The sequence below is a fragment of the Nestor notabilis genome, unplaced genomic scaffold (genome assembly GCF_000696875.1).
Source record: "Nestor notabilis isolate BGI_N333 unplaced genomic scaffold, ASM69687v1 scaffold14212, whole genome shotgun sequence".
NCBI classification, from domain to species: domain Eukaryota; kingdom Metazoa; phylum Chordata; class Aves; order Psittaciformes; family Psittacidae; genus Nestor; species Nestor notabilis.
Window position 1 is genome coordinate 15841 of NW_009918819.1, and position 17318 is coordinate 33158.

The 17318-nt window shown below is 39.2% G+C and overlaps 1 protein-coding gene across 1 annotated transcript in view; it reads right to left on the minus strand.

Moving 5' to 3' along the window:
- Positions 1 to 16822, minus strand: part of KIAA0922 (KIAA0922 ortholog) — a gene marked incomplete at its 3' end in the record, with an annotated part of 32628 nt that extends 15806 nt beyond the window's left edge. Inside the window, exons 1-8 of the mRNA XM_010009920.1 lie at positions 16764 to 16822; positions 15718 to 15841; positions 14533 to 14649; positions 12366 to 12476; positions 5771 to 5848; positions 3719 to 3872; positions 810 to 868; positions 361 to 469 (exon numbers count right to left, since the gene is read on the minus strand). Coding sequence (XP_010008222.1) covers positions 361 to 469; positions 810 to 868; positions 3719 to 3872; positions 5771 to 5848; positions 12366 to 12476; positions 14533 to 14649; positions 15718 to 15841; positions 16764 to 16822 — 811 coding nt within the window. The remainder of the gene's footprint in view (positions 1 to 360; positions 470 to 809; positions 869 to 3718; positions 3873 to 5770; positions 5849 to 12365; positions 12477 to 14532; positions 14650 to 15717; positions 15842 to 16763) is intronic.
- Positions 16823 to 17318: the final 496 nt, after the last annotated feature.

A 17318-nucleotide genomic window follows, 5' to 3' on the forward strand; every position in this document is an offset into this window, starting at 1 on the left:
TGACCACCCAAGCACAACAGCCTTTTAGAAAATACATTGGAAACAGAAAAATAACCACAAATCATAAAAGGATGTTGAAAAAGCATATCCAGTAATTATGCTTACCGAAAATCAGCTAACATTTTAGCAAATGTTTTCTTCCCTTTTTTGCAATATGTATAGCTTAGAGCCTTCGATCAGCGTAAGAGGAAGCACATATACACCAAAATAGTGGAAACAATTAGAAGAAAGAGTTAATCCTCCTTCGCACAAAAGTCCAAACAAGTTGATTTTGAGATCTTTCAAGGTCTCTTATCTGCTGAAAAAAAGCTACCCTTTTATAATTAAATCCCGTTTAATCATATTATAAGTATACTGTACCTTTACAAGAAATCCAAGCAACTCTTGTAAAGTTAGTAGATGATGAAGACAGCAGTACTGGCTCAAACTCCACAGGTGATGTTTCTTTTTGTGACAACTGCCGTATTTCCTGAAATAAGAGGAGACACAATAATCCTTGTAGCAGTACTAACGTTATTCCTGTAGCTCCTGTATTCTTGTATCTGCCATTTTCTCACATCTTTTAAATGAACCCATGGATTTTTATTCAAGTTCACAACTCTCATGTGTTTTCAAAAAAAATAATCCATCACTGAACTACACATCATTGAAAAGATCTATTAGATGTCTGAGCACCTTTAAAAATACAGAAGCATGACATTTGCTATGAGGAAAATCAATCTGCTATTAGAGACTAAGCCAGTGGGCTAATTAGTTCCCCAATCAAATTCAAGCACCCTAAAATTTGACATCCTTATGCCCATGATTACCTGTATATGTACAAGGCTGTTCCCAGAATGCATGACGTACACATCCACTGAGGAATCACCTGTTCAAAAGAACAAACGCTGATTTAAGTTCACCAAGGATAGAGGCATTCTTGCTTTGTCAGGTACTCATACAAGAAGCAATCCCAATTTAAGTCTAAAAATCTTTGTGTGACAACTACCCTTGTAAAAAGGAGATGTATTCACATCTCGAGCTGGCAACCATTTCATAAAGGAGTGAAAAATTCACTCAAGCATTTTGGCCATAAACACGAAGGCAAGCATCAACAGAGAATCTTCCTTCATTATCTCCTAAATCCAAGATGGAACATTACAACCCCTTTCCTATGGGCAGGGAAACAGGAGGTAGAGCTGAAGGAAAGAAAGATGGCTGATGTCACCATAACTTTTTAAGTCTAACGGCCAACCTATCAACAGCATGGAAGCATCTGGTAAAAACTGTTCTGTATGCATATACAGCTACGCAAGATCCTGGCATGCTGCTTCGAACAGCAAGTATTATCAGGAGACAATGAGAAGCTGGATGCAATCCTTAACATCTTTTGGGCTTAAAATAGGAATTTTCCTATCAGCTGGTAGGGTAGTAACCTGTTGACTAGAACAAAAGGAGATGGGTATAACTCAGCTTTCACCTGCCAATGAGATGGTACAACTGTATTGGATAACCACCTTTCATCACTGGAAGTTACCACGGGACACTACAAACATGCAGAGGATCAAAAGAAGAGCAGCAGGACAGAACAAGAGGTGACTATTATACCAGGATGGTCATCATCACACTTCCATGAAGGAAGACTACCTGAGCTCTTGCCTTTGCTTATACTTTAATTACATCAGTAGATGTAGGCTGACGTAAAATGACACTCTCCCAATTCATCAGGCACAATTTCTAATAATGAGTGTGTTTTGCTCAGCTGCTTGAAAGCAAAACTACAGATGCCAGCTTCCAAAAGAGAAGCTGGTTAAAGCACATACTCTTCAAGCTTTCCAGCTGGCTAGTTCCCCTGGGCAGACCTTGTCTACCTGCTGTCCCCACTCAAGTGCTAACACATATGCTGTACACGTGGACTAACACAGCACCATATGATTAACTACTAAAAATGAAACCCCAAAACTGTAAAAATATTCTCATAAATGACTACAGATTAAGAAAATCTGAATTCTGTACTATTTACAATGTTTGTGAGCAGCAGGTCCCTTTATGAAACTATTTGTCTCACTAACAGGTATTACTGATCTTTACAGGTCTTTATTTATCTTCACTAACCCAGAAGTCATCACCCTGTGGCTTGATTAGAAGGGGAGGGAGCTCTGAAATTCTCATGACTGCCAGAAAATTTATAAGAAAGAGTCTACTCTTAACTCATTAAAGAATGAACTTATTCCTCCTTGGGAAATTTCTTTAACCATTTTATTATTTTCTTTCATATGACGCTCCTAGGGCAATACACTATCAACATGTTTTATGACCTAGTGTGATACAAGGGTTGCAAATAGACAGTGGGTAATTTTAACTGCAGTGAGCCATTTTCCACCTTGAATATTTAGCCGATGTGATTAATACATAGCTATTTTAGATAGCTATAAAAGTACAGTTTGCTTTTGTTCCCATTTAACTTCAACCATCCATTGTTTCAGCTGGTGCAAGAACTACATGGAGGGCAGTTGGAACTAGATGATCTTTAAGGTCTCTTCCAATGCAAACCATTCTATGATTCTATGATATTCCCTTTTGCTAGATATTTCTCTTGAGACCGCATCTCATTTAATTATACAAATCAGAGGCAAGCAAGCACTGCTGTTTGATATGGTAAAACACCATATCAAATGAAGCAAGACCTGGAACTTCCCGCTGACAGCAAGTCCAAGGGCTAGACCAACCTCTTAACATAATGAGGACTTACAATTGCATTATATTTAATAGAAAACAGCCTTACAAGCATACTTCTATTATTTAACCATCAAAAGTGTTAACAGTGACACCCTTAACACAACAGATGTGAACAATCCTCTACCAGCATCAGAATGAACTTATGTCCGCAACTCAGCAAAACAAAACACTGGCATCTCAGGGGCAGAGAAACTAGGTTTACAGAGGGCATTTCAGTTTCACCTCTATGTAAATATCACATCCCAGAACAGACACCGGAGAAAAACATACATTGTTTTGTGACTAGATCATAAACAGAACTTCTCAAAAGACATAAAGATCATGTTCTTTTTTTCATCAGTATGTTAAAAAAATATTATTTTAATCTGGATTCCTAAGCAGTTCCTTCTTCTTTAATCAGAAAGTAAAACCAGCAGAATTGTCTAAAAAAAGCTATTCAGACAGACTGCAAAGCTCTATAAGTAATATAAAATCCCCTGGATTTAGAGGATTTGTTCACCCAATAGATGTAGCATAAAAAAAACTGCAAGGAGTTGATTGCTTTGCCTGCGGAATTCTAGCTTAGAGGAACAAATGATGTGCACATCTGTATTACCTCATTACCCTACTTTCCACAACAGCTACTATTCCCAGTACTGTACAAACCATTCTGCCTTCACAGTTCTATTATGGTCAATTTAATTAATGTGAAACCAGAAATGCAGCTGTAGAAATCAAAGGACCGTGACATCTTTCCATATTATGAGAGACTAAAGAATGAAACAGAAGTAGTTTACAACTTTACAATCATTACCTTTATAAAGAGCACTGTGCTCACAGTAACTCTGCCTTAAACAAACTGGCTGACAAGCTGTGTTTAACTAAACTGTTAACTCTTAACTGTTTTCCCTTACTTGCAAAATTTAACTGCCACTGAATTTGACTAGATTTACCACATCAAATTGCAACTTATGTATAAAACGAAGTTCTATTACAATGAACAGTCATATTTAGGACTTACCCAAGGTCTTCGTATTTTCCATTGCTACATAAACTACAAAAAGATTCTCCAGTAAGTATTGTCTGTGCTCCACAAAATCTTGTTGGGCATTTTCCATTCTTACCGTTAAGCTCATTTCTAGCAGCATTGGTGCATCAGACGTAAAACAGCAACTCTGGAGCGAGACAAGGGGATATGGTGTGTGTGTGTGGTGGGAGAGGAAAAAATTCATTACAGCAAGGTATCTTGAGAAGTTAATCAAAGGTATTAGCTAACAGACAAGGTTTCCAGCACCAAAGTGCTCGCAAAACAGGAGTAATTAGGACCTCTGCTAAAATCTCATCAGAAACCAAAGATAGTGCAGGTACAAGCAGCACAGCAGAAACATAGATGAAAAATGACTGAAAAGGACACTGAACCTTGAAAGAATGCAAATTTATAAACTGCCTTAGTCAGTCTCACCTCAGGGACTGCAAAACAGTTTCCTTTGTTAAATCCTCTGCCTTCAATAAAATGTGCCATAAACAGACTGATGCATGTGTCTTAATGGTAGGAAGACAGTTCATGTTCACTGGTCTGTTTATAGTTAATTTTTCCAAATCCTGTGTTTTTTGTCTCCATTTCTCACTGAAGTAATTTTAAAAAAACAAACATACATGTACAATTCTTAATAGAAAACACTGTTGTCTGACTAGAATGCTTCAGATAAATACAAATAGGGTCTTATTTCCTTCTCTATGTAGTGGCTGCTGTTAAGACAGCTGAGTCTTAGCAACTACAAAGACACAGACACCATTTTGCAAAAAAATTCACACCAACAACACAAAACAAAACTAAGACAATCAACAGTGAATAACATAAACTGGTCCTGAATCACACCATGAAGGTCATTAGGCTTCAATGCCCTAGCAAGAGGACTAATTTGCTCAGGAGGAGGAGGAGAAGAAAACCACCCCAACAAATGAAGTGCTCTCATGAAGCAGCAGCAGTACACCTTCAGCTAATCTAAAGTGTCGCAAGGAGGTACAGTGGGAGTAGGGAAGAGTCCATGGGAATGGGATGCTAGTTCACTGCTCAAACAGCATCAAAGAAACCATCAGCACATGAAATGGCTATCAGGAACAGGAGAGGAGGCCACTGTGGAGACCGAAGCAGAGAGATGCTGTGCCCCTAGAAAGCTTGCACCAAACAGCAGGCAGCTGCACTAGATGCAATCTCAAACGTTCAGGTGCATCTCAAGCTTAACCTTATTCACTAATGTAATGAAAGAATCAAACATGGGAGTAAAATAGCACAGGGTCACTGTGACATGTAATGTACAGGAATACAGCTATAGAGTCTTGGCCTTGTCACACTTGATGGAAGATGCTGTAGACCACAGCACAGGCCTATGTATCTGACCCAACCAAATCCCCCATCGAATACCATTAGCACTGTGAAGCAACACCCATTTACTGCGTAAGGACATTTAAGGAGAGAAGGGAAGAGGAGAATTGGATAGCACTGCCCAGGAGGATGAAGAGACCCACTATCCTGAATGCTCAGAGCTTTTTGGAGGGGGATTTTCTGCTAACAAGCTCACCCCTCCTCAGCACTGCCCAATGCCAAAGCCACCTTCAAAGCCGCCTGAGCACAGAGCCCAGACTTCAGCCTTCCAGCTCATTGATTTCCTGGTCAGTGTGAACCCAAAACTTGTGAAATGCTTCTGGAGAAAGGGAATTATAGGCATATAGTCACTTTTGTACTTCATGGAAGTAGTAAAACATCTACACATTAAAACACTTAGCCTGCTGGTTTGGTTTGGGGGGCCTTGAGGGAGGGGGGGTGCTATAGGGGCATTGGGTGTCTTTTTCCATCTCCCCCTCTCCTAAAGGTTATGGTGTGATGTATGTGACATTTCATCTATACCACAGGGTATGGTTTTATAAAGGCATAGCTAAAAGCACAATTCTCCTTTAAACTAAGACATTGGAAATCGCATCGTTGCTAAAACTTCTAGAGCTATGGAAAGTGCTCCTCTAAACCTGGACTGAAAAAAGACTTAAGTAGATATGAAATTATAATAAAACACACCTTAACTTGCTGATATGCATCATTAGGTAAACTGCATTCAAGGTGAACACGTAAAAGACTGGCATTCGTAGTTTCTGCCTATAAGAAACGAAAGAAAAGAAAACATCAAACACATTGCTTCAAATCTGATTCACACACCACAATTTATAACGATAATAGGACTGTTTCTATATATGCACGACAAGAAAAATAAGAAAATTTATAAAAATAAATACAATTGCTCTATACAGTAGGCAAATAATCAATCAATCTCCAATTCTCAGGAACTCCGTCAACACCTACTTATCAAACTATTATTATACACAAATATTAAATAGTTATACAGCATCAACATGAGCAATGCTTATAAATTTTCATGTTTCAATAAACTGTATTCAAAAGAGCCTTTTCTGTGTAATATAAAAGCTTCTTTCCTTGTTTTCTGTGTACTTTTGTGGCTGACTGGATACTACAATAGAATTCCTACCCCAAGAACATAGGGCTTCTTGGACCTGGTCTGATACATAGGCTTCATACCAAAATGGACAGACAGAAAATACTTGTTTTGCCTTTTTATTGATTTAAAAAGGGAAAAGAGAAGACAACATTGATTGTGCCAGCTTGTAAAGCACTCATAAATCTAACACGGCAACAGCGCCGACAAAGCCCAGCATAGTTCATGAAAGCTCTTTGGAAATCTGGACTGTCAAAACACCTGCACAAACTGCTCAGCCAGACATCTTGATACTAAATTAAAACCAAAAATAAATTAGAATGACAGACCTATCACTCTACCAAAGCCTTAATTACAGCAAAACTACCTGGTGATTCTTGAGACTGATGTGGAACTCCCCCATTTCTTTTGCAATACTGAACTAAATAACTAAGTGGGGTATCTGCAGGTTCAGCTTTCTGAAGGTGTCAATGCAACTGACTTTAAAGAATGTCAATAATTTCATGCTGAAAAGCTAAACTATGAATCAGGGTTTTTAAGTACCCAGCACCCTATTTTGCATCTCCCTGGGACAGGCAGAAGAGGGCAGGGTGCATCTGAGCAGAAAGTAGTTTTACCACAAGCATAGCATTTCATGGGGTCCAGTTTTATACAAGCACAAGCCAAAAGGAAGCAAGCATACATACATTCTGCATTCCAATTCAAATTTCATACCAAAATGACTGGGGCTTCACACAAGAGGGCGATGTAACCTCTGCAAAGGTGGTTAGCCACATGCCAAACCCTGTCCCTATCGCAGCTCTTAGGGGAACATGAACCCCTGACACCTTTTCTTTTTTACAATCGCTTTTGTCCTCATCAAATTTTAAGAACAGAAAAAAACCCCTCATCTGATTCCAAAACATGCACCGCTTACCAACCTCTCACAGCCATGACTGCTAGTGGAGTTCTTACGAGGCAGTAAGACTACATAGAGAGCAACCCTGGGAGTCACTTTTCTGGTCAGATAAACCTCAATGCTTACTTTCTTTCTCAGAGGTTAAGAAAACAATACTGCTTTCACGGTCCTAAATAAGGAGCTGTTAGCCCTTATTCAATGCCACTGTAGTTTAAAGTAGTTTAAGACCACACACCCCCATTAAAAAAGCTAAATCATATTTTTCCATCTTTTTTTTTTTCCTTTTTTAACTTTTGCCATGGCATATATCTAGCATGAAAACTGATGTCATCTTAAAATTGAAGCTTCTAGTGTAACACACAGAGGTGAAAAAAATGCAACTGCGGTGTATTAGATGTTGATTTGTTTTCTTTATGACTTACACACACACACTCTCCTTCCCCCCTGCCTTTGAGAAGCTATCTTCAGAAAAGGAAAAGGGTTTTCATTTATCTAAAGCTGACAACAGATGCATAACTGTCATGCCCACTATCTTACAGCACTGGTAGGATAGCTGTGTTAACCATAAAGCATCTGTGAAGAAAACACTGTCAGAGGCAGAGTTTTCCAAGACAAACCCAGGACCATGTCCACATCTCCCAGCAGCACAAGCACTCCGTTTACATTGTAAATATCACTGCCTATGAATCAGAGCAGAGAGCTGAATTATACAGCATATGTTTGCACCGGAGAATTGCAACAGAGAGGCACAGCACAAGGGAAAAGTTAGAAAGAGCACTGCAAAGCAGTACAACCACTGTCACTTCATTCCCTGGTGCTTCTATTTTGTATTAGGTATGCAGGCATACATACTTGCACATACACGCTGAGCACACACAAATCCTATATGAACTGAATAGAGAATTCTGATAGAAGCCAAACAAACTAAATTCTTGCCAGTTTTGGCAAGTTCTTACATTTAAATTTTAAAGAAACAGAGGCTTCTTTCAAAAAAAAAAAAAAAACCAACCCTGAAAACCTGAACCATCTGATGTGGAAGGAGCCCCAGTCTCCTGGCAAACAAAGGTCTAGGATTATTACTGGGGTACACTACAGTAGGCAATTACTTAGGAAATAATTTATCTACCAAAAGACAGACACAGCATCAACAGGACAGCTGGCATGGGCCAGCTAAAAAGCCACCAAGCAACTACAGACCAAGGGTCACTTTTAGGGGAAGAATTCCTTATTCTGCCTTAAAGTGCCCTGTCAATCTGACATGGCTCTAAACAAGATTTTCAGAGATGTTCTTGCATCACGATCAGGACTGTAGAGTTCAAACCACTTCCCGGAGTTTGGCTACAGTATAATTGAAAAAGAACAAGCATTGAACAAGCCTCCCCTTCTTCCTGCAGGCTGGTACTTCAAAGTTTCTGTCCTTGACAGTCCCTGGCCCTAAAGAGCTTTTTCCACTCTGAATGGTGTTAATTAACTGTCCCCGTAATAATGATTCAGCAGGGTTTCATCAGTTTTTTGCAGGCAGTTATCTGGTTGGCACACCAAGAAAACTCTACTGTCCAACTACCTTCCTTCTCCACACCCAAGCACCACACTTGCACATATTTGCTTCTCTGATCTTCTGTCTACTGGCACAAAACATAGCTTAAGGAGTCTTGGGTTCCTGCCAGTATTTGCAACATTACGTTGGTTCATAAAAGTCTGAACTCCTCTGGGAAGTCGGCAAAGTGATGCTTGTGTCTCCTATGATAAGATGTTCCACCTTGCACGTCACTCCTCCATTGACATTTCCAGTGTGTTTGTACAGCATTTTGAACACAACAAGTGATGTAGCTGCCCTGTCAGTGCCATCCAGATATTAAACAATGCCAAAACCCAGACAACTGGAGCAAAGACTACATCCAGAAGTTGGATGAACAAAGATGACCTATATGTGCTCCACCATCTGTTACTGCTTATTGGTAACTAGCCACTGCTGAATGGCCACGTGGACATACTGTGAATTCACAGTGTTGGACACAGGTCTGCTTTCCTCCCAACTGAGTGAGCCAGAGCCCAGAAATCCAGGGATCCAGGACCACAGCCAGAGCACGCTGATCCTGAACCATTCAGAAGCTGAAACTTTGAAAAGAGTAACGGAAAGAGAGTGGAATTCAACAGCAGAGAAGGCAAATTTGTCTTTCTTTTTCTTTCCTTATTAATCACAAGAGCTTCTGCTAAAAAACCCTGGAGGAAAGAGGAAGAAAAAAGAAAAGCCTGTGTACCTTTGCCTATTAAAGGATAAAAACAAGCCACAAAAATCAATGGAAGTTCATTTTCCACCAAAAAAAATGCAAACATAGACTTGTCACATATTCTACTTCCAATGGGAATACTACTTTAGGTGTAAACTTTCATTTTCAATGAAATACATCATATTTCAAACATAAATACTCTGTAGAGACAAAATTTCATCCATATCCCTATGTACTGTTCTGGCCATTCACCTTGAAAAGAAATTTTTACAAATTGGAGAAGCTGCAGAAAAGAGTTGTCAATCTCCTTAAGAAATGGACAGCCCATCACTGAAGATACTACAGAGCACAGACTGTTCAGCTTGTCAAGGCAAAAGATGCAATGCCACCTACAAATGCTCTTAGGCTTAAACCATGACAGCAGAAGTTATATGAACAAAATGCATATCTTAACAAACAAATATAAACCATCCACAAAACAGTTTACATTGGAAGTCAGGTTTGGGTTTCCAACCATCAAAGGAGTAAGAACAAGTATTTGGGATTATGGTGACAATGCCTCCAACAGTTCTGAGAAGCCGCTTTACTGAGCACATGATGGGATTAAATGACACTACCTTTCCAATCAAGGCCCTTATGATCAAGGATGTCAGTATTACCAAACAGCTTAAACACAACCACCTTTAAAACAGGAGACACAGGGGCAAAAACCAGACACACCATGCAGCACTCAGCGAGTGCGTTTTCTCACAGGTTCCCAAGCAGTATCAGTAGACTTCAGAGGGAAGGATACCTACAGTGTATCAAACTAGCCATTGCTACTTAAGGTGACAACTCATGCATCCCAAGATGACAAGGGATGTGTAAATGAGGCTTATGCTATCCTGAACTTACACTAGTATTTTACCTCAATAAAAATAAACAGGGGAAAGCAAACATACACAGTGACGTGAGTATGACTGGTTTGCCTCAAATGCTTTTTCACTACAAATCTCCACTGTGTGTTTAACAGTACTGTATCTTTTAAGTTTTCCCCATGTATAGTCAATCACTCAAACCTCATAGAATTTTCTTCCTTCCACAGCTTCTGAGCCTAAAATATAGACTGGACAAATCAGAACCATACCAATTTTCATGGTATCTGGAGCAGAACATTAGCAGGGTGAACTGAAGTAGGTACTTCTGGACAGCTGTCTGAATATAGGCTGAGAGAGTTGGGGTTGTTCAGCCTGGAGAGGAGAAGGCTCTGTGGAGACCTTACAGCAGCCTTCCAACACTTGAAGGGAGTCTACAAGAAACCTACAGAGGGACTTTTTACAAGGGCATGGAGTGATAGGACAAGGGGGAATGGCTTTAAACTGACAGAGGGGAGATTTAGATTAGACATTAGGAAAAATTCTTCAGTGTGAGGGTGGTGAGACACTGGAACAGGTTGCTCAGAGAAGCTGTGGCTGCCCAATCCCTGGGCACTGTTCAAGGCCAGGTTGGACGGGGCTTTGAGTCCTGGTCTAGTGGAAGGTGTCCCTGCCCATGGCAGGGGGGTTGGAACTAGATGATCTTTAAGGTCCCTTCCAACTTTAACCACTCTATGACTTTTCTAAAAGGAACCCAAACTTGAGCCATAAGCTCCCCTTCAGTACTACGAAGGTCTTATCTACCATCTTCAACAGCTAAGGAGCTCCTCTCACTGCTGCAGCATTTCTGTCCAAATCAGTAACTGTGAACCAAAGAGTAATTCCCCAATTATAGGGAAACTACACACAGAGAAATGTTCCTCATGATACATTAAGGAAAATGTCAAGTGCTCCCCAAAACTTCTCTACTCTGAATTCTGACAGAACTGTGAAGCAGCAGGCTGCATCCAAACTTCAGACAGTAGCTGAAATCATAGAGCTAGACATGAAGATGAAGAGACACATCATGAACAGCATCCAAAAAAACCTTCTCAGCTCTACCCTTTGCACCTGAAATCACAAAACCTGAAGATTTTTGGTTCCTTCACAAGAGTCTGCCTGTGTACAGCCACAAGCAACCACACCTGTGTGATTACAGGAAAGAGACTGGTACAAAGGAAAAGAAAGGAAGATAAGGAAATATTATCCTCAGGCAGAGGTAAGACAGACCTAATGTAGAAGTAGCAGACTGAAAAATATGATCTAAGCTGAGAATTTTTCTCAGGTAGAACAGAAAACAACATCATGAAGGCAATCAATACAGCTTAATTTTAGATAGAAGAATAAATTCTGTCACATGCTAAGATACTCTAAATATGTTGTTGAAAAAACTAAACTCATGTATAATACAAAAGGAAAATTGAAAGATCGTTTTTTCCTTATTTACTTGAAAGGTTCTGTATAGCCTTGAAGACTATCAAAATACCTGCAACTGCAACCAAATGACAGAAATTGTTAAAGCTTCTCTCAATTGAAATAGTTATGCCTCGTAAATCCACCTTGCTTTATCCTCCACAGCTCTGAGCTTTGGTCAAGCTGGTATCTTGGTAAGCAAGGCTGGTATCTTCAGCACCAATTCAAGCAGGAGGAGATACTGCAGCCTGACTCCCACCTCTCATTCTCATCCACACACCATGTCATGCTTTTTAACTGTGGCACACTGTTGGCACAGCCCTGCTGTGAACTGGCATGGGTAACAGGTCTGAAGTAAAAACCAGAACAAACCAAAACAGCCCTCCCCTTTATAACACAAAGTTTATATTTTAAGGACAGGTCAATCCTCCAGTCTAGTTCAGAGCAGGGCCTCACAAATAGTTTTGTTGGCACAACTGAGAGGACAGCACACCACACACACATATGAACAAGAAGAACTAGGAATAGTTTAAATGCCAAAGACTCTTCAGAAATCCAGAATATCAGCTGATCACAGTAGCCCTTTATCTCACGACCTTTCTCCTACAGTCATCACTGATCCTTGGACTTTTTGTTAATGTTCCTTGCATCCCAGCAACCCGAGGACAAAAAACTTTCATGCCTAAGAAGGTTTATGTTTCATCTCCATTTGAAATGTATACTGTACCAGTGTGTGTGATGCCCGGATGTTTTGAATGTGTGGAAGCAGTAAGTAGGTGTTTGCTAGCTGCACTCTAGGTTCTTCTGGAGAGGACATCAGAGTTCCCATTCCAAAAACCTGGTGTTAAAAAAAAAGGTTATTACATTAACATCTAGTATTTCAGTTATCACAGTAACTTACAAAACTACTTTGCTAATAACCACAATCTTCCCAAAAAACAGATCTGGTTTTCACATTAGTTCTTTTAAAAGAGAACTTGTATCAGCTCCAATGTGGAAAGTAACTGTACACATAAATGGCACTTTAGCATCTTCACTCATTCAGGCACTATTACAAATACAAAACAAAGAGCTTTCCAGCAGAGCATCAGGTTATCTCAAAAAAAAAAAAAAAAAAAAAAAAAAAAAAATATTCATGACATCAAAAAGGTTAGAAGGGGGCATCTAAACTCTCTTACTGTTCTTTGGGCAATTACAATACAAGTATCATCATTGGATGTGTAGTTATTTCTGGGAAAACTTTGTTACTAGTCCCATTTCATATTTAATTCAATGGCCTTGTCTTAAAAAATAAGTAAAATAATTTTTTATCATTTTGGGTTTTAAATTTTACAGTTTTCAGAGCACTATTAAAATTTACAAGTTGAGTGTTTTTACTGCACTCATATTCTGCTCCACCAAGATTAGTTTATGACAATAAGATGCAAGATAATGGGGGAAATAAAATCATTAGAAGTTAAGAAAATTGCCTTGGGGCTTTTCACTTGTATACAAAGATTTTTCTTCTTCTTATAACAGAAAAACCACGTTTTTAAGCGGATAATAGAATACCCTCTATGTTCACTGAAGATCTCTGAGTACACAGAAAGTATCAGAACAAAGGGAACATGCTTCCTTTTTTTTATGGAGGCGTTCACAAAGTACATTTTACTATAATGGTACTTCTACTCCATTTGGGTTAATCTTCTGTACATGCTCTTGCACAAGTGCACTAAGAACATCACATATATTTCAAGACTTTGAGCCTGTCAAGAGCACTGTAACTGTGCATCAACCACTCAAGTTATGCCCTATTTTGAAACTCTTAAACCTAATGCAAGCTGAAATCATAAGCACCTGTTTCTTATGTTTCAAGTGGCTGGTGAAACTGCCATGAAAACCAGTCCATTACTGATTTTACCAGCAGTCCAACAGGAGACAAATGGATTTTTTGGTAGCACTGACAACTGCTTCCCCATGACTTACTTGATAAAAGGCTCTGCCTGAGCTGACCAGGCAGGTCAATAAATCAAAGGGTCAGGAGTGAGTGCAAGGAGAGGAGAGACAGCAAAAAGAAAAGGTCAATCACTCTATAATCCACTCGTCCCTCAACCTTGATGAAAAGTACCTGCCAAATGTGGCATTTCCTCTAATAAACAGTAGATAAATGCAACATATGAATTAAAAAACAGGTATTTCAATTGAAATGACCTATGCTTCAATAAAGAGCTTTGTTTTCCAGCACAGTATCTAAATATGGGAATGGAACAGCTGGGTGGTTGATCAAAGCTGGCACTGTTTTTAAATCACTGAATTCAGAGACAGATTTTTAACAAATTAATAAACGTAAAGAATTTGGAGTATGAAATGTCCCTCATAAAAATAAAAAGCTTAAGACTTGCTTCTATTCAGTGATTAATCAGACAATAGATGGCTTTAATGCACAACCATTACTTCGACTTTCCTGTTTTAAGGGCCTAAACCTCTCACCCTGTGCTACATCCCCAATGTGTTTACATAAAATCCCACAGAGTAGCTGAAAACCACCTAAAGTATTTCCTAAATAGGTTTTTCATGACAAATGCATTCCAGCACAGTGCAGTCTAGACTGCAGTATTATATGAAGCCAACTAGTAGGATCATGATCTTTTAAGTACACACATATAAATACACTTCGTTTTACTACTGCAAGTAACACTAACACACACTAACGGTAGTAATTTTAGTCATAAAGATGTATGAGGGATCACGAGACTAGCAAGATCTGGTATACAGTATCAATTGTAAACATTACCCCACCTGATTTGTATCAGGAATTCAATGAACTTTGAAAGTCTCTCAGTTCTAAATGTATGAAAATCACTTTCCAAAACATAAGTAAATCCAAAACTCAAGCTAAAAACAAGAATAGTTACCTGATATGAAAGTACTCCATGAGATGAGGTATTTATAAATAATGCGCTTTCAATACTGCCTTCTTCTGTTGGCAGGAAGAGTACTCTGAAAGAGATTTTTCCCATCGCAGGAATCACCTGCAGAGACCACAAAGAAGCTTTCTTGCTCAGTGCTGGTGATCACAACACTCACCATTCAGTCGCATGGCCCAATAGACATCTCCACATGTACACCCCTATCTGTAGATCCCATTACGCAAATCTCAGCCCTGAGAAGTTTCTTCTGTCCACAGCTCTCAACTCTTACTACAGAGAAGAACTGAGACCACGCAGCAACTTGCCATATTATGGCTGGAGTTTCTCAGCTAGCTCAGGCCTCGTTGGTCAAGACTCCTTTGTGTTTGAGAAGTTAATCATGCTTTTTTATACCTCTGCATGCCCAAAAAAATCTTCCCCCATATAGATACCTATTACAAACTGAATCAACCCCCCCCGTGATACATAGTCAAATGAGTCAAGGCTGAACTGAGCTAACACAATTAGTAACCAAATAGGTCTAACTGAAAGAACAATGACATTCATGTCTGCACAGTAACACCCATTCAGCCATAGTAAAAGCACAAATCAGATGAAAGCATAATAAAAACCCTTTGCACATCAGCAGAAGATAAAATGTGGGCTACATCAAACTGAGATCACAGCAATTAACTCTTAATATGCATTATGTTATTATACACTGCTAAAAAAAAATCGAGAGTGAAAATAATGGTCTTAGATCATAAGGCAATTATGCTCATAATAGCAATACAAAATGCATAAAACATTTCACTGCAGGTTTTTTTGAGTAATATGCAAGACCATTCAAAACACTGAAAATTCAAGGCTGTGAAACACCCACATGCCTGTAGATACTGCATAAGGCTGCTTAGAGAAGAATGAGAGTTAAACAGCCTCCTTAACACTGAAAAAATCTTCTTCTCTGTTACTGTAAAACACATTTCCTACTGTAGGTTTTGGATGTCTTCTCTCTTACCAGTCTAAGTAGAAGTGAGAAAAAAAAAAAAATGCTAGCAAAACAGAAAAAAACTTAGGTGTCCTACAAAAAAGCACGAAGAGAAAACACAGAATGAGAAGCTTAGGCCAAAGGAAGCATGAAGGCTTGGCACTTGGCCATTACATAGTTTCCAAGAGTACATCAACACTCACCCGGCTATGAGGAGGAGACACATGAAACTGTCTAGTAGCTGTAAACACTGAATTCACTACAACTTCTCTATCTCTACTAGGGTTGTAGGCGTGCAGCATTTTAGCTCTGGGTAACCCCAGTAATCTACAGAGAGGGGAGAAAAAAGAGAAAGAAATTATTCACTTTATAAGCACAGACTATGCACAAAACAGCAACAAACATAAATCACTCTAAAACATACTAATATGCAAAAATTGCCTAGCTGTATCTATTCTTTGGAAACATGCCAAACAAATTTCATCCTTTGGTATATACAAAGACAAATAAGCAACACTGGGATATAAGAGGTGAGTTAGCCAAAACTCATTTGAGTTACGTGGAGTTTAAGAAAACTTGTAAGGCGCAAAGTTTTAAATAAAAATGTTTCAATAACCAAAGCCTTGTTTTGTCAGCTAAAGCAACAATTCTCTTAAGGCTTCTGCTTTAGCTAATACATCCTGTACATTCATTCTGTCAATCCTCCGAAACATTCCTTTAACTCAAAAGGGGACCATGTTTCCTGTGGTTACTGATAGACTAAAGACTGATTATCATTTAAGATTAATTCTTAAAGTTTTCCTAAAGGAGAACAAAAAACTAAACCAAACCTAAAATTCTCAAGTATACGAGTATGTTTTGCCTGGGACTTTCTGGATTTTATCTTCAGAAGTTAAAGGAAGCACCAAGCACTCCCTCCACTAGAAAGACAATTTTTCAAGAAATGAACAACCCGCGTGAAGAACTGATTGGACATCCATGCAGAATCACCTGAAATGCACACAGAATGTCATATGGTTCCCTATTCCCTTTTCCTCCTTTTGAAAACTATGTTTATTTTCATTTACAAAGTATGCAAGGCAAGAAACACAGTTTCAACTCTGTGGCATTTACTTATTATTTCTCTTCCCCCCCCCCACCAAGAGGATGGCATGATGTCAGCTAATGCTCTTTACCCAAATGTAGCCCAGTATAGTTGTCCCTCCTCACTTTATTATTAATCAAAATAACAGTTACGTAAGATACTCACTGCATTCCAAAATGCAGAACTGACGGGTGAAAATGTAAGGCCTTCCCATTTGGAGGCATCTTTGCTGAGAAGCTGAAAAATACGGATAAGAGGCCACAATTATTATTCAGTGGGTATAATGCTACAACACTGCAGGGAAGGACAGGCTCTGACTCTTTATATTCTAACCATATTCTATTTCCAAATCTCCCCATACATTCCTCTCGCTGCCATAAGACTGACCTTTTAAGAAGGTTTCCATACAACAGCACATGCTGGAAATATCATGCCAATAAAAGTGGAGTTTAAGAAGCATTCTGTTTTAAAGACAAAATGCTGGCTTGGACAACCTCCCTCAGTCATGCTGATACACCTGTTTATGGGGCTACACAGTGAACTACAGAGGGAAAACAACTTCAGGGTCCTGGAGAATGAAAATTACATCGGCTTGGAGCAGATCCCCAGTCTTGTCAATTCAACATTCACACAAGCACTGGTATGAGCACACCCAAGAGATGCAGAGGTAGAGGAGTAAATAGCAGCTTGGGCAAAAGCTGACATCCAGAGAGTGCCTGC